General features: G+C 53.4%; 1 protein-coding gene across 3 annotated transcripts in view; it reads right to left on the bottom strand.

The window, feature by feature from the left end:
• KCNAB1 (potassium voltage-gated channel, shaker-related subfamily, beta member 1) overlaps positions 1-20,782 on the bottom strand; it is a 70,284-nt gene that overhangs the window by 33,469 nt on the left and 16,033 nt on the right. Inside the window, exon 1 of one of the 3 annotated variants that reach the window (XM_010584936.1) lies at positions 14,825-15,045. The exons of the other annotated variants lie outside the window; for them this stretch is intronic. Coding sequence (XP_010583238.1) covers positions 14,825-15,045 — 221 coding nt within the window. Of the gene's footprint in view, positions 1-14,824; positions 15,046-20,782 lie in introns of those variants that run through there. 3 annotated transcript variants of the gene reach the window in all.

Raw genomic sequence — 20,782 nt, 5'->3', positions numbered from 1 at the left:
GGACACCCACATCCTCCCACACCACCGGCAGGGCTCCCGTCCCCAGCAGCGAAACATTGCCGAGAGCCGTGGCCGGGTCTGCCGGCACCCGGTTGGGTCTGGGGAATTTTCAGAGCTGACAGTCTCTATAATTAAAAGAAAAGGGGGAGAAGACAGGGGAGAAAACGTGTCTACAAAGCAGCCCGTGCCATATGGCAGGAGTGGTATTTGTCTCCTGTGGCACAGGGCAGAAAGTGATTGTAATTATTCACTTTTAATTAATTTTAGTGTAGGGCGGTCAGTAAGAAAGCCCATCAATGGCGGCAAATGCTGCAGCACTGAAGGCAGCACCGAGCACCCCATCCCCCCTGGCAGTGACCCCCCTGAAGCCACATCCAGCAATAGGGGACCGAAACCACAGAGACCCAGCTCCCCAGGCACCCCAACAGGAGAGACCACCTACCCCAGCACCCAGCCCTGGTTTGCATGGAGCAAACCCATTTCCCCTTGCACTTCACCGAGCAGCAGGGAAGAGTAATTCCCTTTAAAACAACCTTCACCATTAATCTTCCAGCACACACAGCATCACCAGGGGACCAGATGCTCCCCATCACGCACACAGCTGGAAAAGGAGGAGCAGCAGCTTGAGCCCCACCACAAGCCCCCTGTATGGGGACACAGCCAGCTGAGCCAGCACCCACCAGCAGGGATTTATGGTCTGAGCCACCTGTGCTGCTTAATCAGCTCATTAACCTACAAGTGGTTTCTCCTATCCTTAAGGGACAGAGCAATTATAAGAAAATACATCCCGGTTGTCCAGGTGGGAGATTTGTTTTGCTGCTGCCCTTCGTTGCTTGGAGGGGGGAGAGTTTGGGTTTGGTCACTTCCATTAACACACACCCAAATCAGCCCAAATCTTCCCTTCCCAGTGCCGGGCAGGGATGCCGCGCCATCAGGTATCTGAACCTGTATTGGCCTCCATAACCCCACCGGGTCCCTGTCGGTTTGCAGAAGGGGATGTGCCTCCTGTTCAATCCAAATCCATCTGCCTCCACGTATGGGGTAAACTTCACCCGGTGTCCGACTTCACCAGGCTGAGCTTACCAGCTGCATCATGCTTTAGCGAAGCTAAAGCTGATCCCAGCCAGGATTCCAGCCTGGACCAGCTCTGGGTCCCCCCAACTCTGTGTCTGGCCAGCCTGGAAATATCTCCAAAACAGCCTGGTGTTTGGTGGAGGCTAAAACCAAAGAGTTTAAGATTTTAAAGCAGTAAGTGATGGTCAGGCTGCTTGGAAGCTGAAGCTGCCGAGCAGCTTTGCTTCAGTCTGAGGTGTGCTGAGCAAACCCCACTTTAAGCTTATCTACTTCCAATAGTCTCATCTGTACAATGGGATCAGGCTAACTGTCCTATCTGCCTGTCTATCCGTCTGTCTACATATCCATCTATATGTCTGTCTATCCATCCTTCATCTATCTATCAGAAATGAGAGAGTGAGAGGTTTTTCTAAGGAAAAACATAAGTTTGAAATAAAATCTCTGCAATAACACATACAATGACTAAAACATTTTCGACTCCACACCCACAGAAGAATCATCAGGCTTAGAAGAGCTCTACAAAAACCAGCTAATGTTGCTTTTCGCTTGTTCCAACCCCAGTTTAATTGCCCTGTGTTGGTGGTTTTGCCCACAGAAGCCAACCTCTGCGAAAAATGCAAAACCGAGGGGATGGACTCGGCGCGGGTCCATCCTCCCAAAGCTGCCCCGGTGTCCGGTGCCCCCCCAGGACCCCGTTTCACAAGCCCCCGGGGGCTGCTGGGGAGAGGGGGTTGGGGTCCCGCGTTGGCGGAGGCATCGCTCGCCCCCCGGTGTGGGGCACCTCCGGCTCCCGATGCCCACGCCGCGGTGCCCACGGCCACGCCGACAGCCTCGGCGCGAGGGAGGCGTGAGGGGGAGGCAAAATCCGGCGCTCCCCAGGCATTTCGAAGTATTCCGGCATGCAAAAAAAACCCATGCAGAGAGCAATAGATGGGGTGGGGGGAAGGAGGAGGCGGGAGGGGAGAGAGGGGCTTTGAATGGAGCAGAGGGAATTGGGAAAGGCATCGGCATCTTCAGGTGCAGAGACGTGCACACAGGTGTATTGATGGATGTCCTCCACCTCCGCTACAGAAAGGAGGGGTCGGGGTACCCCAAGCACGGCGCAGCCCCCTCGCACGACTGCACTCACCCTCGTGGAGAGCCCCAAGGCGGTGGTACAGCCCCCCACCCATCCGATTAAGCAAAACTGGGGAAACCGTGACACGGTTTTCCTGCATATAAACTGCAGATAGTTTGGCTTATTGCTACAAAAATGTAAAAAAAAAAAAAAGTCACTGTTCCTGAAGCTGGCGGTGGGAAAACAACGTTGCTTAGAAACATCCCCATTAGTGCTCCAGACCCATTCTGTTCTGCACAGAAAATGAACAAAATATGTAATTTGTGCCCTGAAAAAAAAGAGGCTGTTTCAAGTAATAACAAAAACCTGATGAAAGTAGAGACCCTTTCCAATTGCCCTCTCCCGCTGCAGCACATCCAACGTCCTTCGCCTGTGACCTGCAGAGCGGGGAACAACAAAGTGTAATCCCAGGCTTCGGAGCCGTGCTTGTCCTTAATGCTTCTGCTTGCTTCATATTGTACAAAACCCTCCCCGGATCGGCTGCTTCCCATGTTAACGAACCCTCCTTATTACCTCCCCCCTCAAATGCCAGAGAGAGCCGCCCTGCACCCCCTGAGCCAAGGGAGCTGGTGGTGATCGCAGACCCAGACCCCATCCCCTGCATTAAAATGGGCAACAAGGGGCAGCTGCGGCTCCCCGAATTTCCCCGCTTGCACCCAGTGAGGTGGGGTGGGACAACGGCTGTGGGGTCCCCAGGACACGGGGAGCCCTGTGCAAACCAGCAGGATGGGGCAGGAGAGGGGTCACCCCCCTCCTGCACGGTCGAGCTCTCCTCTCCACCACCACCGAGCCTTTCCCGAGCCTTCCTGGTGCAAAACTGTCCAAGTTTGGGGTGGCATTTCTCCCGGAGCCGTGACGTTGGTAAGACCTACGCCTCCAGCACCGACCACATCTTCAGGGCTTTTGCTCCTCTGAACTTCTCCCAAGACACCCGCGGGGACATCTCCTTAGCCTGGCGACGCCAAACCGGAGAGCAGCGTGGATACGTCACAGCTCGGGCTGAGCAAAGACGCTCCGTATATTCTGCTCTGGGAAAAGATGCCGACTCCGCATCTCCTCACAAGTTTCTGGAGTGACCTGTCAGCATCTGCTCAGGCTCCCGAGCTCCCTGCCTCCCCAGGGGAAGACGCTCAGCTCTTCCTAACATCTCAGAGCCATGTAAATGTTATTTGTCATGATTCACTGGGCTGCAACAGCCCCCAGCGCGGCTTAGTCTTGATGTGAACCGAGGGTGAGGCAATATGGAGGTGTTAATTCTCCTCTTTAATTAACTTGGGTGGTTTCCTGCTTTTAAAGTTGGATTTCCTTTCACTTCATCAGCTCAAAAAGACCTGCAGATTTTAGACAATCAGGAGCTGCCCCTCTAGCAAGCTCCGATGGCAGGAGGTTGTCTCTAAGTGATGTGGGTGGGAAGAGAGAAAAATACTGGTTTCTGTCTCCCATTTTGAGAACAAAACACTTCACAACACGCACAGCAGTTCCACTAAATTACCGCCCGTATTAGCAGTAATTGCAGTGATGCAGAATCGCAGCTTTCCGCTGTTTTATGTATTTTAAACCCGTTTACGTGTGCAGAGATAACGAAGTGAGGGAGGTCTGTGTGCCACTGGAACACCTGCACGTCCTGGGCAAGCTTTGGTTACGGGCAGATGCAAATCACTGCACCCCGCTTCATTTTGGGTAATGCTACAAAAATCGGCACAACGCCTCACCAGCCACTTTTGCTGCTTTCTGTTGATGTTCTCAACCGCCTGTCAGGTCAACATCACATTTCACCTAGAAAATGGTTTATTACAAGATGGGCTTTAAAACCTTAGTCCTTGGAAAGCAAGAATGGTGATTTTTAACCAAAGTCCTTCCGAGTATCTTTCCTTATTCTAATATAAACTACCTTCCTGCTTGTCCCTCAGAAGTATTCCCCATTTCTAAAGGGAACTTTTTTCACCTTAATTCAAGTGGAAAGACCACCCTGCCCTGTGGTCCCCCCCGCAGTAAAACGGGTTTTGGGGCAGCTGGTGACTGTCCCCACCGCTGCAGCACTGATGTTAAGTATTAGTTTAATGATGCAAAATAGGAAAAAAAACAGCTACGAGTGGAATAGCTGTAGAGGCAAAACAGGGTAGTATCGATCGGCTGAAAAACAACAGCAGCGAAGCCAGGAGGAGGGTCCTGGGCGATGGCGACCCCGGCTCGGCGGCAGGAGGGGCAGCCAGCCCAGGCGCGGACGGCGTGAGGGGACAAGCGGGTGCCTAAATGGCATCTGGCCCCCGTTTCTTGGCTGCCTTCACGCTTTCCAACTCATCTCCCGTACTCGTAGGGCCACCGGGTGCGTAGGTGGTCGCTTCAGCTGAAATTCCCCAGAATTTTTTTTTTTTTATTTTTTTTTGGCTGCATCCTCAGAAAAGTTGCAGATGACGCATTAAAATGTAGATAAGGCAAAATAGATGGGCTGCAGCCAAGCGCAGGGGCTGCCGCGCGTGGCTCTGGCAGACGTGCCGGCGTGCTCAGCCTCCCCGCATGGGATCCGTGCCATGAATGAGGCTCCCGCATGCGATGCTCTTGCCCACTCCCTCGCTCCCGGCGAGCCCGGCCAAAAGCCGCTCTGCCGGGCGGCTGGGTGCTGGCACCAGAGCGGATCCACCGGACAAGAACCGCCCAGGTGGTCGCTAGCCCGCAGCCGGGACAGAAAAGGTTGGGGAGAGTTTGCTGCGACGGCATCTCTATTCCCAGATCTGCCCCAGCGGGGAGCGCTGGGTGGGGATGCCGGAGCTGGGGCAGCACTGGTTCTGGTGTTCCCAGGGGAATAAATTCGCCGGGGGGGCCCTGATTCCAGCAACCGCATCCTGGAACCGTGCGCAGCCCACGGCTCTCCTGCCCCCACTGTGTTTTGGCAGCTGTTGGACTCAAGGGTGAAAGAGAGGGAAGGAAAAAGTATTTGTCATTCTGCGGGGATGCTTTTAAAGTGCATCCTTGTAAAAAAAAAATTAAAAAACCTTGCAGTTCCTAAAGGTTTTGAACGAATCAAGTTATTTCCAGAAATAAGAGAGGACCGGGGAGCTCTCCATCCCACCTGTGCACGGGCTAATCCACAGCTTCCCCATCACCCTTCAGCGGTACCCAACCCCGGGGCGCTACAGATCTCAGAGGGCTGGACAAAGACCCGGCAAACCTGGAACACGTGTCTAACCCTGTTACACTGACCACATCGATTCCACTTTATACGTGTAGGAAATTAGTAAGCAAACCATTCACGTGCATAGGGTGCTGACCACACTGTCACTAGTCAACACGTCCCATAGGGTTGTAAATAATAGATGCCATTTTCTCTCATTTCAATACTACTTCAGACTGAAAGAGGCAAAATAAAAAATTTAAAAGCCCGTCACTGGTTTTTCCTTCCCCATCCCTTGACCCACCTTGGAAAGTATTAGTCATTAAGCTGAAGTGATTGAATAACCTGAAACTGAAAAACACATGTTTTCTCCACAGGCAGGAGAGGCCAATTCTGACAAAATCACAAGACTAACAAAGGGGAAGGAATCTGAGCAGCCCTGGACAAATGCTGGGTGCTCAGCACAGCCATAGGCAGGTCTGCCCCATCTGCAGCCGGGAGCATCTGCAGTGGGGTCAGCCTGGGAAGGGGAGCCTTTCATTTTGGAGGGGCAATTTACTCTTGCATAAATATTTAGGTAAAAGCTATTTGCATGAACTATTCTAAAAATAAGCAGGCTGAGGCAGGGAGACCACTGTGAAAAATAACTGCATTTTTTGTTTTAATTACTGTGCAGGACTTTTACCCTTTCAGAGAGAAAGGACATTTTTGACAGATTTTAAGTACTTCAGAAATCGCTTGCAGCACAGTTTCGCAGCCTGTGCACCTGAAGCTGTGACCAGCCAGTTTTTCTGGCAAATATAATGCCAACAGGAAAATACAGGTATGCCATAAAAGTTTTATAACTTCATACCCAAAATATTTCTCTAGCAGCTTGCTTGCATACAGGGCACATCTTTTATGATGACTTACGCGACCCCTTCCCGAGCAGCGTGCCGGCTGGGTGTACGCGCAGGCAATCCTAACAGCCTCAGCCCAGCTCTCGTCTCTCCCGCGCCCTTTCTGTGCAAGGAGGCCATCTCATTTATTGAATCTGAGGTTCTCCAGATGCGTTGCATCCAGCCGAACTGAAGCCGCTGGCAGGCCCTGCAACAGACTCTCACACCGCTCTTGCACGCTATAAGCAAAAACCAGGCATCGAACACGCACCAGCTTTCCTCTTTGGGGGCTGCTGGCGGCAAGGCACCAGGACCTCGTTGGGCTGCCACGTACAAAGGGCCTCCAGGACCTTCGGCACCTTATTTTTCAATAAGCTTACTGCTTCTCCTGCTCCTCAAGCCCTGTGTCCCATTGATTATTTCTGTTTGTTCTCCGAGCAGAGCTTTGACGGAAAACAGCTCCCAAAACTCTTCAGCGCGGTGCCTGCAGAGCCCTGACCGAGCACCCGGCCACGGCATCTCGGACACCAGGCGCTGCTCCCAGCTGCCTGCCAGAAGGTTTTATAGCACTACAAAAATATTTTGAGAAACATTTCTAATACATTCAGATACCACAAGGAGTGAGCCTCGGTTTGCCAAAGGGATGATGCTGCGTCTCCCGCAGGGGATGCTGCTGTGGCAGCGACTGGCTGGGGGGCAGTGGGAGGGCATCGCTGCGGGACAGCAGTGCTGGGCGTCCCACCAGCCACCCGGAGAGACCCCGGCACACGGCAGACAAGGCACAGCCTGCCCCAAAAAGCTGCGATCCCTCCCACACGCCCAGGGCCGCCACGCTCTCACGGGGGCTGCTGTTTTCCTTCATCCTCTCTGCCGCCTCCGGAGGGGTGTCCAGCGAGCACAACAGCGGAGGACACGGGTGGAGAGCAGCTTCGGGTCGACTTCTAAAATGGGTTTATTCAGGAGCGAACACCTTCAAACCCCTCCAGAGGGTCCCGCCAAACACTGCTCTCACTCGTGCAGAGTGATGGGAAGCATCGCCTGGACCACCCCGAAGAACGGGGCTGGGATAAGGGACACGGTAGCCAAATCCCTCTTTGCATTAGGAAGATCCATCCACCGACTTTACATCGGGTATCTACCCCCCACCATGTGCCACCAGACCTTGGTTTGTTGGCTATTTTCCAGCTACTGAGGTGCACGGAGGTTTTGCTGGAGCAGGAGCTGTGGAAACAGCTCCGTGGAGCCGTCCCTCTCCCATCACAGCGCTCAGCACACGCTGAACCCCAGGCGAAGGGGAGATGTCTGCTGACTTGTAGCAGGGATATCGTCACCCCAGCTTTAACCTCTGGGCTCACACCGTGTCTCACGCAGAGCGTTTTCTTTTCCTTACTGAGAATTAATTCCTTAACAAACGCGTTCTACAGATGGCAGTTTATAATGTTAGCCTAAAATAAAAATAAGCGTGCTCAAAATTCAAATTGGATTTTGCCAAAGCAGCCATGCTAAAATAATACATTTTAAATATCTTAAACTGTGCACTTCACAAGTAATTAAATTAGCAGTGTTTCTGCATTACATCCTTTCTTCCATCCATTTAAGCATTAGATTAACGTTGTCATGCAGATTTTAAATGGAAGATATCACGCTGCGGGGAATGGTTGGGGACGAGCAGAGCAGAGCAGGGTGTTTTAGCAGCCGGTCGGTCGGTCCACCGCTGCGAGCCGGGGAGATGCCCCACGCTGCCTCGTGCCGGGGGGGGGACGACAGCCACCAGCCAGCACCGTCCCGGCAGAGTGGACCCCCGGCGCGGGTGGCACGGGGAGCAGCAGTGCTGTGACAGCCACCCACCGGTGACGGGGACAGGCTGCTCCCCTGCCCTGCACGGCTCGGCCGCTGGCGAGCTCCGAGAGGCTGTGCAGCTCGTCACCGGGATACGGTTGCATTATTTAAAAGCTTCCTTAAAATACCATCATTTTGCTTCTGCTTAACCAACCCGACATGAAAAGCATGCTCTTTAAAACACCGTTTGTCCTTGAATTCAATCTTGTTCTCCTTAGCTCATCGCTCTCTCTTGGGATTAAAATGGGGGGTGGGAATCGATGGCACACCAAGCGCTGGCTTGTTGCTGTGCCCCCCCAGTGCTACCAGCACCGAAGGACAGCGTTCCTGTCCCCAGTGGGACACAGACAGGCAATCCAGCATCCCCAGACCTTGCTCCGCGGGGTCCAGGACACCGCACTGGGGGATGAGGAACAGTTTGCATGTCAGGCTTGCTGGGGAAGTGGGAACTATCACGACATAGCTGGGCAGAGATGATGTCAAATGCTGACACCCGTCCGCTGTGTAACAGTCGCCCCTCTGCGCTAACGCACGAGCCAGCACTGCTCCGGCCGGTTGCGTGTTTCTCCCTGAGTTAGACCTCACTGGAGGATATATAATTCAGCTGGTGAACAGATGTTTCCGAAGTCCCTGATAAACGAGGAACGTTTTTACAAAGAATATTAGAACCCTTGGAAAAATCCATTTTTCACTTAACTAAAGTTGGTATAGGAGGTTCTTGGCCTGGTTGGGTCTCTGGGGGAAAGAGGGGGGAGAAGGAGAAACCCCGAGCAGAAGAAATCCCTTCGCTGCAGCGGGGGGAGCAGGGCAGAGCCTGCGGCCACCGCAGCACTGGGCATCGCTCCTCCGGCCGCAAAGCCACGCGCGGAGAGACGGGCAGCAGCCACACTGGCCTCTGCTCAGCCAGGCTGGCACCACCCTTGTAGTCTACTTCCAAAAAAAAGAAAAAAAAAAGATGACTTTTCGCTATCTGCAACCTGGAAGAGGAGATACATTTTCAGTGCTTACACTCAGCCCAGCCATCTGCAAAGTCTTCATTTACTGAAGACAGGAAAGCCGGGGAGTGAGTATACCTTTGACAAACTCCATGCACTACCATATTTTTAGAGTTTGCACAGCAAACTGTTGGTTTTAACATTGCAATGTTAAACACGGCTTTTGCATCAATGTAATGAGACGAGAAAAATCCAGACCGCGCTGAACCCACAGCCTTACTTAGCAGCTACAAACTGCTGGAGAGCCAGTAGGAATCTGAAAGCAGCACAAATCAGCACAGTTTTTGTTTACTCAACTGGTTCCTTTTTCTCCTTCTTTGAGTTATTCCTGCCTTCTTCGTAGCCATTATAAGCTACTGTCCTGGGGGAAAAAGCATTGTGAATTCAGTGTAAATCCATTCTGTTCACTGGATTAGTCTTAACTTACACAATGAAATGAAGATCAGATGATGAGCCATAAAAATCAACCTGATGTGGAGAGCTACTGAAATAATATGTAATTTTATATCAAAATAATTGTGTCATTTGGACATGAGTGCTTAAAACTGCTTGTAATTGCAGCAAGACTTAAATAAACCCTCGATTCCTAAATATATGACGTAGTTGTTATGGTTAATGCTTGTAGTATGATGCACGGAAAAAGAAGACAGAAGTCCTGAAATACTGCAGAGAAATACCTGCTTTCACTTACACCTTTTAAAAAGCACAAGAGCTTTATCTTCTGTTTCCAAACTAATTTTGCAGCCCAAACTGACCCATGTGCTTTTCCAAACCTGCCAGGTTGGAAGTTTGCTTTTGACTCCTGTAAGCCCACACTTACACTGCCTGTACAGCCAGGGACGGTGCACGGGATCTGCATACAAAACGTGCTTTTACAATGCAATTCTAGCGTTACTAATACCACGCTTCTACATAAGAAATTTGCACTTATATTAAAGCACTGCAATTTTTGCTTCTAGCCCACGAGTCACTCAGGGTATATTCAAAGGAGTGGAAGAAACCGCCGGTGATCACAGAGGCAAAAGTCATTTTCCTGATGGTAATCACATGTCTCAGACACGGCTCTGGGGCTTTGCAGGGCTCCGTGCCCCCCAGGCAGCAGTTCCTCCTCCTCTGCAAGCTCTCAGCAGCTGCGCTGGGAACTTCTCCAGGGAGGAGGAACGGCTGCGGGACGTTTTCCAGGAGCAGGTTTGCTCTTCTCCCCCGCCAGGTGATCCAGGGAGGGAAGGAGCTCCAGAGCATCGCTCCCCTCCGGGCTGGGACCTGCCAGCCCACAACACTGGAAAGGTTTGAGTTAACCATAGGATTGGGAGTTTTATACTTGTTATATACCTTAATTATGTTTGCCAGCGGATATTTATTTAGGCAGAAAAGTGGGATGAGGAATTCTTTGTGCCGTAGCATATTTATTGTGCTTTTCCATGTCTGTAATTGTGTGCAGAGCCAACGGAGCGCTGCTCTGACCCTGGCTAAGTCAAGCCCGCGGCCGCCTTTCCCAGAGGGGGAAGAGAGACATCCCACCGGAGCCACTGGAGAAACACACCCACCGCTGCGATGCGATGCATTAGCAGCTCTTTATTAATGCGCTTCGACAAAAAGCCACTATTTCAGGCACACAGTGAAGAAAAATGCCTTCAAACTGCTGATGAATTTTTAGCCGGCAGGATGTGATGACCTCCGCTGGAATGTGGCCAGGGCACTGTCTCGGTGTCACTGGGGACACTGGAAGGTCCCACAGCCTGCAGCCTGGCAAGCAGCAGCACCCAGGCAGCGAGCCAGAAAAAAAATCCCCAGTAAGAAAAGGATTGACAAGGCCACCCTGCACCGGGCTTGCTGTAAGCAGGGGCACCCATGATTTCGAGACGTACCCATTGCTCTGGGAGAAGGGAGCAGACAGGCAGCAGCACCATGTCTCTGGCCAGCTTGGTCTCCTCCAGACCCTTCGTCTTCATTCGGGTTCGTGCCGGTGCTTTGCCCTCCGGAGCAGCGGCCGGGTGCTGAGCAGGTAGCTGAGTACCGCGGCACCGGCATCGGCGAGAGCTCGGCAACTCCCGGGTGGCCAGGGAAGGTCTTTGGTTGCTAAAGCTGCTCTAGACCTTGCAAAATGCAACAGTGCAGTGGCATGGGCATGGTGGCCATGGGTGGCTCGTGAGACGGGGCTGGGCATCCCACATCGGGGAACGGTGCCGGCCTCTCCATACCTTGCCCCACGCTCTGCAGTGGCCGCAGGGTGAGCACAGACTATTAACTCCACCAGCTTGCCTTTGCAGTTAAAATTTTTTTGTTTAGGCTCGCACCGGAGTTAATGGTCAAAGCTGCCGCCATCAATTATTTATGAACACAAATAGATAGATGAGCTTCGTAAATTGGGTCCCTCGTGGCCATGCGCGGGCAGAGCTCTCATAAAGAGCTATTTTTGAACTGCTGACGGCCCCGAATCGGCAGCACAGCGGCTGGAGCAGGAGCTGAGCCCCGAGCCCCACGCTGCCCAGCTCCCTCCCACGTCCTGGGCACGGACCAGGCTGGCGGGGAGCCGGGATGCTCTGGGGAGAGGCTTTGCCCTGCTGCGTAGGTGACGGTAGGACTGCCAAGGGAAGGCTGGTACAAGTCTCAGTTTGAGAAGTTGTTCTCTGTGGTAGCTGTGGCACATCCCGACTAGCCCTGCGCACCAGGATCAGGGCTGGATCCACTTTACCGACAGCTTGAACTGGGCTGACGATGAATTTTAAAAAAGTGCGGCGAATTAGGAGGGAGAAGAACCCAGGCTGTGACCTTCTGATGGTCCAAAGCAGGTGAAGACCCAGCCTGCCAGCCCTCCTCCCATGCTGCGCATCGGAGGGATGCGAAAATACCTCCTTTGTTTTCAGCAGCGGTGCGGCAGATTGCAATTTTCCAAGCCGAGCGCTGCAACTACATCATTTTCAAGGAAAGACTTGAAGTGATCCCAAATATTCTCCCCGAGCCTCTGGGCAGGCTCACCAGTGGGACTGAACTGGAGCATTAAAAAGGATAAAAGGGAACGGCCCCTCTCCCCGTTCGCCTTCTGCAGGCAGGAGGCAGCTGAGGCTGTCCCCGGCGGTGACAGCAGAGGTGATGTCTGGGGAGGTCCCGTCCGGCTGATGCCACAATCTGACAGGGAGGATGCAAAACAAGATTTAGGAAATGCAAAGCAGAGCTTTGCTCACGCGAACGCCGCGGGCACGCACCTGAGTCCTAATATTTGCAGATGTTCCCCCATGAACGTATTTATTCCCGTAAACTTTGTCTTTTATATTCCAATACGGTCTCCCAGCTGGAACGAGTCCAGAAACCTGTCATTTGATGAAAAGCCCCCGAGCTGGCTCTTCTCCCGCCCCCACCCCTGTCACAGGCGTAGTCGCCGTCTCTCCGTTTTACATAATCCCACTGGCATCAGGAGTGCCTGGCAGCCGGGGGAGGCAGTGCCGGGGTCGGGAAGCATCTCGGGAGCGATGCGGAGCCACGGGGCAGCCCTGCCAGCGGGGCGGCAGCATCCCTTGGGGTCTAAGGGGGGAGCAGGTATCGGTATTTTTAGCGTAAAACGAGGGGCAGCTTAGCTAGCACATAGTTTTAAGCGGCGCACGCTGTATAGCTTAGCATCAGGGACACAATTCAAGCAGAAAATGAATTGGGAAGGACTTCAGCTTCAAGTGTAAGGGAGCTGAGGGCTTTACAGGATTATTGTTGCAGCCCTTGGGAAAAGCCTTTGGCTTCTCCGGGTGCCGGATTTCCCTCGGACTGAGGAACCAACCCCAGAGATGAACACGAAATATCAGCCCCATCGTTGTTGGTAGGCGTCTTCCCTAACTAAAGGTTATCTCAATTCAGCAGCGTCGCAGCTGAGCCTGGAGGTTTAGTCAGCTCTTCCTCCAAATTCCCCTTTGCTTCTCCTCTTGGGGAAGAAATCAGCTCTAGATACGGAGAGATTTGGGAGCAGAAACAGGGATTAGTCATAAAGATAAAACATCAGCCTTGTCACCAACGAGATGCTATTCTTGATGCAATTCCCCAGGTCTCGGGCAGCCAAAGCCGGGGGAGCCATCAGGGCTGTGCGGAACACCAGCGGGAGAATTCAGCCCTCGGTATTGGAACCTTATCTAGAAATGAGCCAGAGAGGATTTAAAGGCCCAACTTCGGAGGCTGCAGGAGCGTTGGTGTCATGTGGGCAGCAAAGAATTGCAATTACCCGGCGTGTTGGTACACTGATAGCACCGGGAGCCCGCGGGAAATCAGCAGAGATAACTGCTGACAATTAGTACACGGTGCCCATAAACCTAACGAGCAGAAGCCATGACTTGGTAACAGATCATGTCTCGGAACGACATGATCGAAGCCACATCTCCCACAGATGTGCTTACTGGGGAAACCGAGGCAGGGAGCTGCAACGGCTGGGACAGGGCTGCAGGAGGGGAGAGGGCTCACAGGGAGCTCCCGGGGGGGCACCGCTCCGCCGGCCCCTGTCTGTGGGTGTCTGCCAAAAGGACAAGTTATACTGATTTTGAGAGTTGCCTCTCCTGGGGCAGGACCCGCTGCCATCCCCCAAATACCGCCCTGCCCGCGGCACCCGGGAGCCAGGACTGCCGCCCTCCCAGAACACCCCCCGGAGCACTGACCCTGCCCCGCCAGCCCCCAGCACCCTGTCCGGCTGGGACCTGCCCCCGGGAGATATTAATCGGCATTTCTGCCCTTGCGGTGGGAGCATCACCTGGACCTCTTCTGCTGCCGACACCGTGCCGGAGTGCGCAACGCTCCTGATAAAAGTTGGTCACAGCTGAGCGGCAGAAGGAAGCAGCCAGCAAGGCCGGGCTTCCACTTGGGCAAAGCCTCCGTGTGATTTATCAGCCCTTCAAGCAACTCACAGCAAATTACATCTGAGCATCCTGTTCACTCTGCTCCCATACGTCCCATCTATGCGGTTCCTGGAGAGTTAATATCGAAATTTTCAGAACTACAGGATCGCCTAAACCAAGCCCTGCGCTGAGCTGCACGCACGCTTGAATTTTGGGTAATGGTGCTAAAGCCAGCCTGGCTTTGCACCAGTCCCAAGGACCGTAAAACCACGCAAAACTGCATCCTCGCCCCACGCTGCTGAAAGGGACATCCTGAACAGGCAAAAGCTGACCGCCAAAGTCATAGAAATCCTCCTTGTTTGGCGTGACAGAGAAGCTTATCGGCTGCCCACACCAAGCACTTCAGGCTGAAGTCACAGCCGTTCATTATTTTTCCTGCCTGGGTTAGGAGGAATAAAAATCTGTCAGATGCATGAAGCAGTTTGTAAGCATGCCCATGATTTTTTTTTCTGCATTTCACCCAGAATTGGCCTTGATCTCATCTTCACTAAGTGAACCAGGTGAAAAGTCAGTAAACGATCACCATGATGAAATGGTACCCAAGGCAGATGCTTCTTTTCGCTCCATACGACACACCGCAAATGAACTTTCCCTGTCCAGCCTCAAGCATGCTTTGCTAATTGATTTTTCTGTGCATTAGTACCAATATAAGTTATATTGAGCACTTAATAGAAACCATCTTAACACCACTGTCGTAAATTCACAATGTTGCATATAATCTACCCAGGCAAGTGGTTTTTGTATAAAATCACAAACACATATGCCTGCATGAACATTAACACCCAAACGCTGTTCAGTTATGCACAAGTTTAAAAATCTATTAATAACCTTAGTCGAGAGCTCCTCTGCAAAATCAGATGCATCCAGGCAGGCAATTCTTTAGAGACAAAGTAAAGAGCTATTACACTGCAACGGAACAAAGAACGATACCGTGACCATACCTATATTTCATGCCCGTTTGCTTTGCGGTGGATTCTTTTAACGAAATGTGGTGCTGAGGGGTAAATGTCCCCAAACTGCGAGCAATAATAGCCACTGTCCGAAATTTCGCCCGGGCTGCATTCACTACGTTCGGGGTAGTGGTGTTCTGCTTGCTGATGAGCCTGTCTTCACCATTTCGACTCTTCAAGTTGTGCTCCGTGCAGGCGATGGACACTTGCATCGCGCCCTCGGTACACCTCTAGTCGCCCTCCGGGTCGCGGCCAGAGCCCCCCGGCCGCCCCGACGCGGGCTGCGGGCTGCCCAGCGGCGCGGGGCTGGGTCCCAAAAGCCGACGAGGAAACCCGCCGACCTCGAACCCACGGGAGCAGCCGAGGCAGCGGGGGTCTCCGGGAGAGCCGGGCTGCGTCCCTGCGATGCCGGGTGGAGAGCAGCCCCGAACTCGACGAAGCAAATCGCAAGAGCAGGTTTCGGCTGGCTCTCAGCTCTCCCCTTGCGATATTTGCCGCTGCTTAGACAAAAGCATCCATCCGGTCAGGGGCTTTCAGAGGCATCGAGCCGTTCCTTCATGATGAACCGCCAGCAGCAGCCGCCGCTCTGTCTTGATGCAGGCTTGCTTCTGGTCGCCGGTTTTAAATCAATGCAGGCATGCTGCAAGCGCTGGCTCCAGCACCCGCTGGACCACGAACTGCTGAACAGGCAGCCTTGCCGGCTGAAGAACCATCCGCTCGCCAGCCAGTCTCTAAGGACCACCGAGATCCATCGGTTCGCCTTTGCCCAGATGCAGCAGCCCGCTACATCCCACCCATCGCAGCCCACCCGAGGGCAGCGGGAGGAGGGGGGGGGGCGGCGCGGCCACGGCTCCGCAGCGGTTCCCGGGATCGGGATCAGGATCGCCCCGTCAGGAGCCTGCGGGAAGCAGGGGAACGGGCCTCCTTTGTGCTCAGAGGGAAGGCAGGCGCTTCAGGCAGATGCCTCCCATAAAAATAGCTGCCGGCATCGCCGAGCAAGGAGAGGATCTCTTATAGCGGGGAACAATTTGATGCTAAAATGGGCTAATTATGACCAAAAAAAAAGGGGGGGGGGGGGGAATCGCTCTGCTACAATATGCCAGTGAGTTAACACGTTAATCCCATGTTTCTGGCACCCGGAGCCGCTGCCCGCAGACCCACGCTCGCAGCAGTGCCAGGGTTAATCCCTTCTCCCCCCCCCAGCATCACCAGCTGAGTAAGCCGCAGCGTAAAGACTTTGAAGCAAACCATCCCCGTCCCTTGCTGCAGCCGGGGCTGCAGTCGAAGCAGGGAGCCCAGCTCCGAGCTGGCAGCTCGCCGGTGCCCACCGCCATGTGCCCCCTCTCCCAGGGCGCTGGATTTGGGTGCCAAGGGCAGGGGCAGCCCAGGGACCCCATGGCTAGCGAGGTGCTCGCCGGAGTGGTGGGAGGGTGAAGCGGGGATTGGGGTGGTTTGGAGTCACCCCCAGGACCCCTGCCCGTCACTGCCACCCAGCTGGGGGAGGATGGGTGCAGACCCACGAGAGAGGGTGCCCACGGGCTACGCATGGGTGGCAGCGCAGAGCGGGTGGGTGGGCGAGGGCTGGGGCTGCGGTCACCCGCTGTCCCTTCCCCAGCCCTGCGCAAACTGGTGGGAATTGGTCCACAGGGGTTCCCCGCACCCCACTCCGAAATCTGCCCTCAGACTCCCAGGAGGGCTGGGGTGAGGGTGGGGGGCAACTCCGGAGGTCCTCTCGCCCACCTCCTGCTCATTGCCCAGGCTACCCAGGACCCTGTTCCATTGGGGTGGGAGCAGCTCCGAGGCTGGAGACCCCCCCCCCGGGCTCTCCGGTGACCTGCCAGGCTCCCTCCTGCTCAAGAGACGCAAAGGTGGAGCGGGAGCGGTGGCAAGAAGAAAGAAGCTGGAGGTGCTGGTGTGGCGATGAGGACCTGTTTCGAACTCAGGATGACAAGCCTTCGATTTCCTCCCCCGCAGCGGGGGCACGCCACCGTTTTCTCCCTGCCCCCACCCTGCTGGGGGGGGGGGAATGCGAGAGCGGCTGGGTGGGCAGCTGGCAGCCAGCCAAGGCCACCCACCAGCCCAGGTGACAGGGTGAATAGCTTCTGACGATGTCTTTGCAGTTCGTTTATCTAATGGCTCGTTAACGCTTACACGGCACGTTTCTTCAAGGATGGAAAGCAATATATCAAAGAAAGTTACTTTATGATATTCTCCAAAAGGTGATTAACAGTTAATCCTACAGCAGACCCGCAAACTCCCAGCCCTGAGCAACCCCCTTGGACTCGCCCTCAGGCACGGGTTTGGGGCAGGCAGACCCCTTGGCGTGGGTTTGGAGGGAGGGAGGGCAGGGCTGATCTGTGGGGTGGAAGTCAGAAAGCTAAGTAGCAACTAGCTGAAATAACCACCGCAAGGCTCCGTCTCAGACACAAGATTTAGCTTCGAGAGTTTTCAGGCATCTCATCAGTGACTTAGCATTAAAGATCACAAATAAAGGCTGTTAAAAACCCAGAAAAGAGTGTGTCACCTCAGGGCACAAGCCATGGGGTCGCTGACACCAAGGTGCCCCATGGTGTGGCCTCATCCAGGACATCCTCTGTGTCTCCATGGGACCGGAGCGTTGGTGGTGGTACCCACAGGGTACCCCAGCCCAACGCAGACTAAGCACCCACTCGGCTTTTGGAGCCCAGCTTTGCATTTCAGAGCCCAAAACAAGACTGACATACAGCATCCTCTTGCTGGGCACAGATATTTCAAGAAGATGTATTTTTACGTCTTGTTCTATACGCATCCGGAGGGTTCCCATTGCAGCCAGCAGCTGGCTCTGCCGGCACTGCCGAATGGTGACACTTGGTCCTGGGGACGTGCCCAGGTCACTGCCACCCAGGTCCTGGTCACTGTCCCTGCTGCCACGGCTGCCCATGCCCACGGGTGCCAGGGGAGGGACAGGGACAGGACAGAAAGGGACAGTCACATTCTGTGCTGGCACATCCCGCAGAGCATATTAACTCAAGCTGCTTAGCTTCGGAGGTTACAGTCTGCCAAAGAAATATGTATTTAAATATGGGATTTATTTCATTTGCTGAACAAGATAATCACTTCTAGACTAAAACGTTAGAATAACATAATTTTGTATCACGAAAATCCTGAGCTTATAAAACAAGAGGTATGTGACAGCCTCGGTGGAGGACGGTGCTGGGGTACGGTGGCAGCTCAGGCTCAGCCACGAGCCTCTGGCCAGCTCTCCGTGTCACTTCAGTGCCACCAAACCGCTACAGAGGCAGCTATTTGCCAAGACGTACATATGCATTTCCCCCCTGAGGAAGATGACAATCGCTCATTAAACAACTTGCTCAAAATGCTTCATCAAGCAAATCTGTTTTAACACAGATGCTCGCGACCACGCCGGCTTTGCCTTTCCTGTGATCCCCGTTAGCCCGCGCCCCAGGAGCTGCTGCATCCATCCTGGGGTCAAACTAAAGACAAGAGCCAAACACAGATGAGCAGGATGCTCTAGGCAAGTGTAGAAGCCAGGAGATATTTCTCTCCTACACAAATACACATTTCAATGCCCTGGACAGTTTGTTCCTTTGCCCGGGACCTTCCCGGGGTGGGATGACGAGCATCGCTGCGGCGAGCAGAATGGAAACATCCAAAAAGGAAAAAATACTACTTTATTCGGAGCAGGTCTGGTCCCTGCAGAGGCACCGAGGGGAGCCGGGGCCGTGCAGCGGAGCGGGTGATGGCCAAGCCCTGCCGCTGGGAGGGGGGGACAGGGGCTCTCTGCTCCCGGGGGCCAGGCAGCAGCACGGCTCTTGCTGGAACGAGCAGGAAAAAGATGCTTCTGCGGCCCAAAATATAAAAATAAAAATGACGTCCTTCCATCTGGGTTGGGTGAAACATTTCAAGCTGATGCAGACCCGGCCCCCTCGAGCTGAACATACCGCTTGCTTCTTTCTTTTTTTTTTTTTTAAGTTTCACCTTTTAGTGAAGCAACGTTGAAATGTTATGCCAAGTCTGGCTTGAGACTTTACTTCTTGGTGGCTGCAGTCATAGGCTATTTACACTAATTGCTCTGCTGTGCCGTTCTACCAAAGCAGAGCATTCCACTGGCCAAATATCAATTAGCATCTTACTCATTTCATTAAATTTAAGCTGATTGCCAGCTAAACCTGTATTTTCGGTAATACCAATATGCTGCATATAAATTCTGGCAGGCTCTGTCAATCTTTTAAGATGGCAGGTCTTAATTTCATGCCTTTCTTGTGCTCAGACCTCAGCAGCAGTCTGTATTGCAATAGCCACATATGTTAATTAGACAATACGCACCGCACGGGCAATGAGGATACATCGGCTGGTGAGCATGGGGTAAAAGGTAGAGCAGATCGCCTCTGCCTCCATCCCTGCACTGTTCATGCTTTACCAAGTAAAACCTTTCAGTGTTTTTTAGAAAAGAAAATGCACAGGGATTGGCACATCTGCAGGGACATGTGGGGGCCGCGAGCAGGGCAGCGACCCTGGGATATTCTCAATGAATCACAACATAATTAGGGTACATTTTCACCTTATTTCAGTCAGAGGTTTACGTACCGTGGAAGACACACCGTGGTGTTTGGCTGCAGGTTGCGGTACAGAGGAGAGCTGGACACCAACCACATGCAGCCAGTTACATAAACCCACATCCCTGCATGCTAACCAGCAATCCAGGTCACCAATAACGATGCCACCTCAGCCGGTTTAAGCTCTTTAACCGAAATTCTTCAACAGCAAGAGAAGCCAGCACCTTAATACAGCAGCGAACGTCACACCTGTCAGCACCAATGTCAGACGAACCCCTCTGCAAAGTATCTTTGCTAGAAGCCTTCCTTTTTAGCAATGCATAAAATTATTTTCAGTTTAGCTATTTTTTGTTTAAGTTGTGCCTGCATATATATCGTATAGTGGAGGGGGGAATGGTTAACGATACTTCCCAGCGCACTTGAGAGCACCGGCCGCTCGCACCAGGTTACACTTGTGCGGCCACAAGCCTCTCGCAGAGCTGGTGGGGGGACTTTGCCAAGTCCCTGCCGGTGCATTTCGATGTCCCCACCAGCCCCGCGGATGCTCCCCGAGGTGCTGCGGGACAATAAAACAGCTTTTGTTCCCGATACCGCCGCAACGCTATGCATAAACAGAAGTTTACGGCTATCATTGCTCACTACGGCAGTGCAAATAGCGTTGCATCACCACTGCGTAGTGACATGCAATATTAAATGCAAGGTCTGAACCCTTTTCCCCGGTGCCGTAGACGCAACCTCTCCCCACCAGCAGCCATCTGGGCCAGGCTGACAGCAGCTCCCTGGGCTGCCTTACGGGACCTCAGCCGGGCATCTGCAGAGGAGACCCCACCAGTACTCTGCACACCAGCAAAACCAGCACCTAACCTGGCTCTTGGGTGTAAAACACAGCACAGCCCCTAAGTACCAGCTGCTGCATCGCCCTGCAGCTTCCCCTCTGCTCCCTACGGGGAGGGGACCTGCCCTCCGCATCCACGGCCGGAGCAGCACTGGGGACCCGTGAGATGCAGCAGGGCAGAAAACGTCACTGCTTCCAGGCTAGAGGCACATTAAAAATGTGGTTTCAGCGTTCATGATAGAGTTTTCACCACGTGGGACATTTTGACAGGTGCTCAGTGGGACTTTGCATGCAATGTAGCTGGATCAGCCAAACTTCAGAAAGCTGCGTGGAAGCACTAAAAATGCAGCCGGCAGCACTGTGATGGCAGGATCCCACTCCCAAAGCGGGGCCTGGGGAATGCAGAGTTCTGCCCTTGGAGTTTTCCACCTAAAAAACACCCTTCTTTATTTTGTTGAACAGACCAGACCTCGCTACTGCAACCAGAGTCTGTCCACAGCTGCCTTTCCAAAATCCAGTGCAGATGTTTGAGGCGGTAGTCTCCAAGACTGGCCTTCA

Source organism: Haliaeetus leucocephalus, unplaced genomic scaffold (assembly GCF_000737465.1).
Source record: "Haliaeetus leucocephalus isolate CR32 unplaced genomic scaffold, Haliaeetus_leucocephalus-4.0 Scaffold1014, whole genome shotgun sequence".
NCBI lineage: Eukaryota > Metazoa > Chordata > Aves > Accipitriformes > Accipitridae > Haliaeetus > Haliaeetus leucocephalus.
The sequence above is the reverse complement of the archived record's forward strand: the minus strand, read 5'-3'. Positions and strand labels throughout refer to the sequence as shown.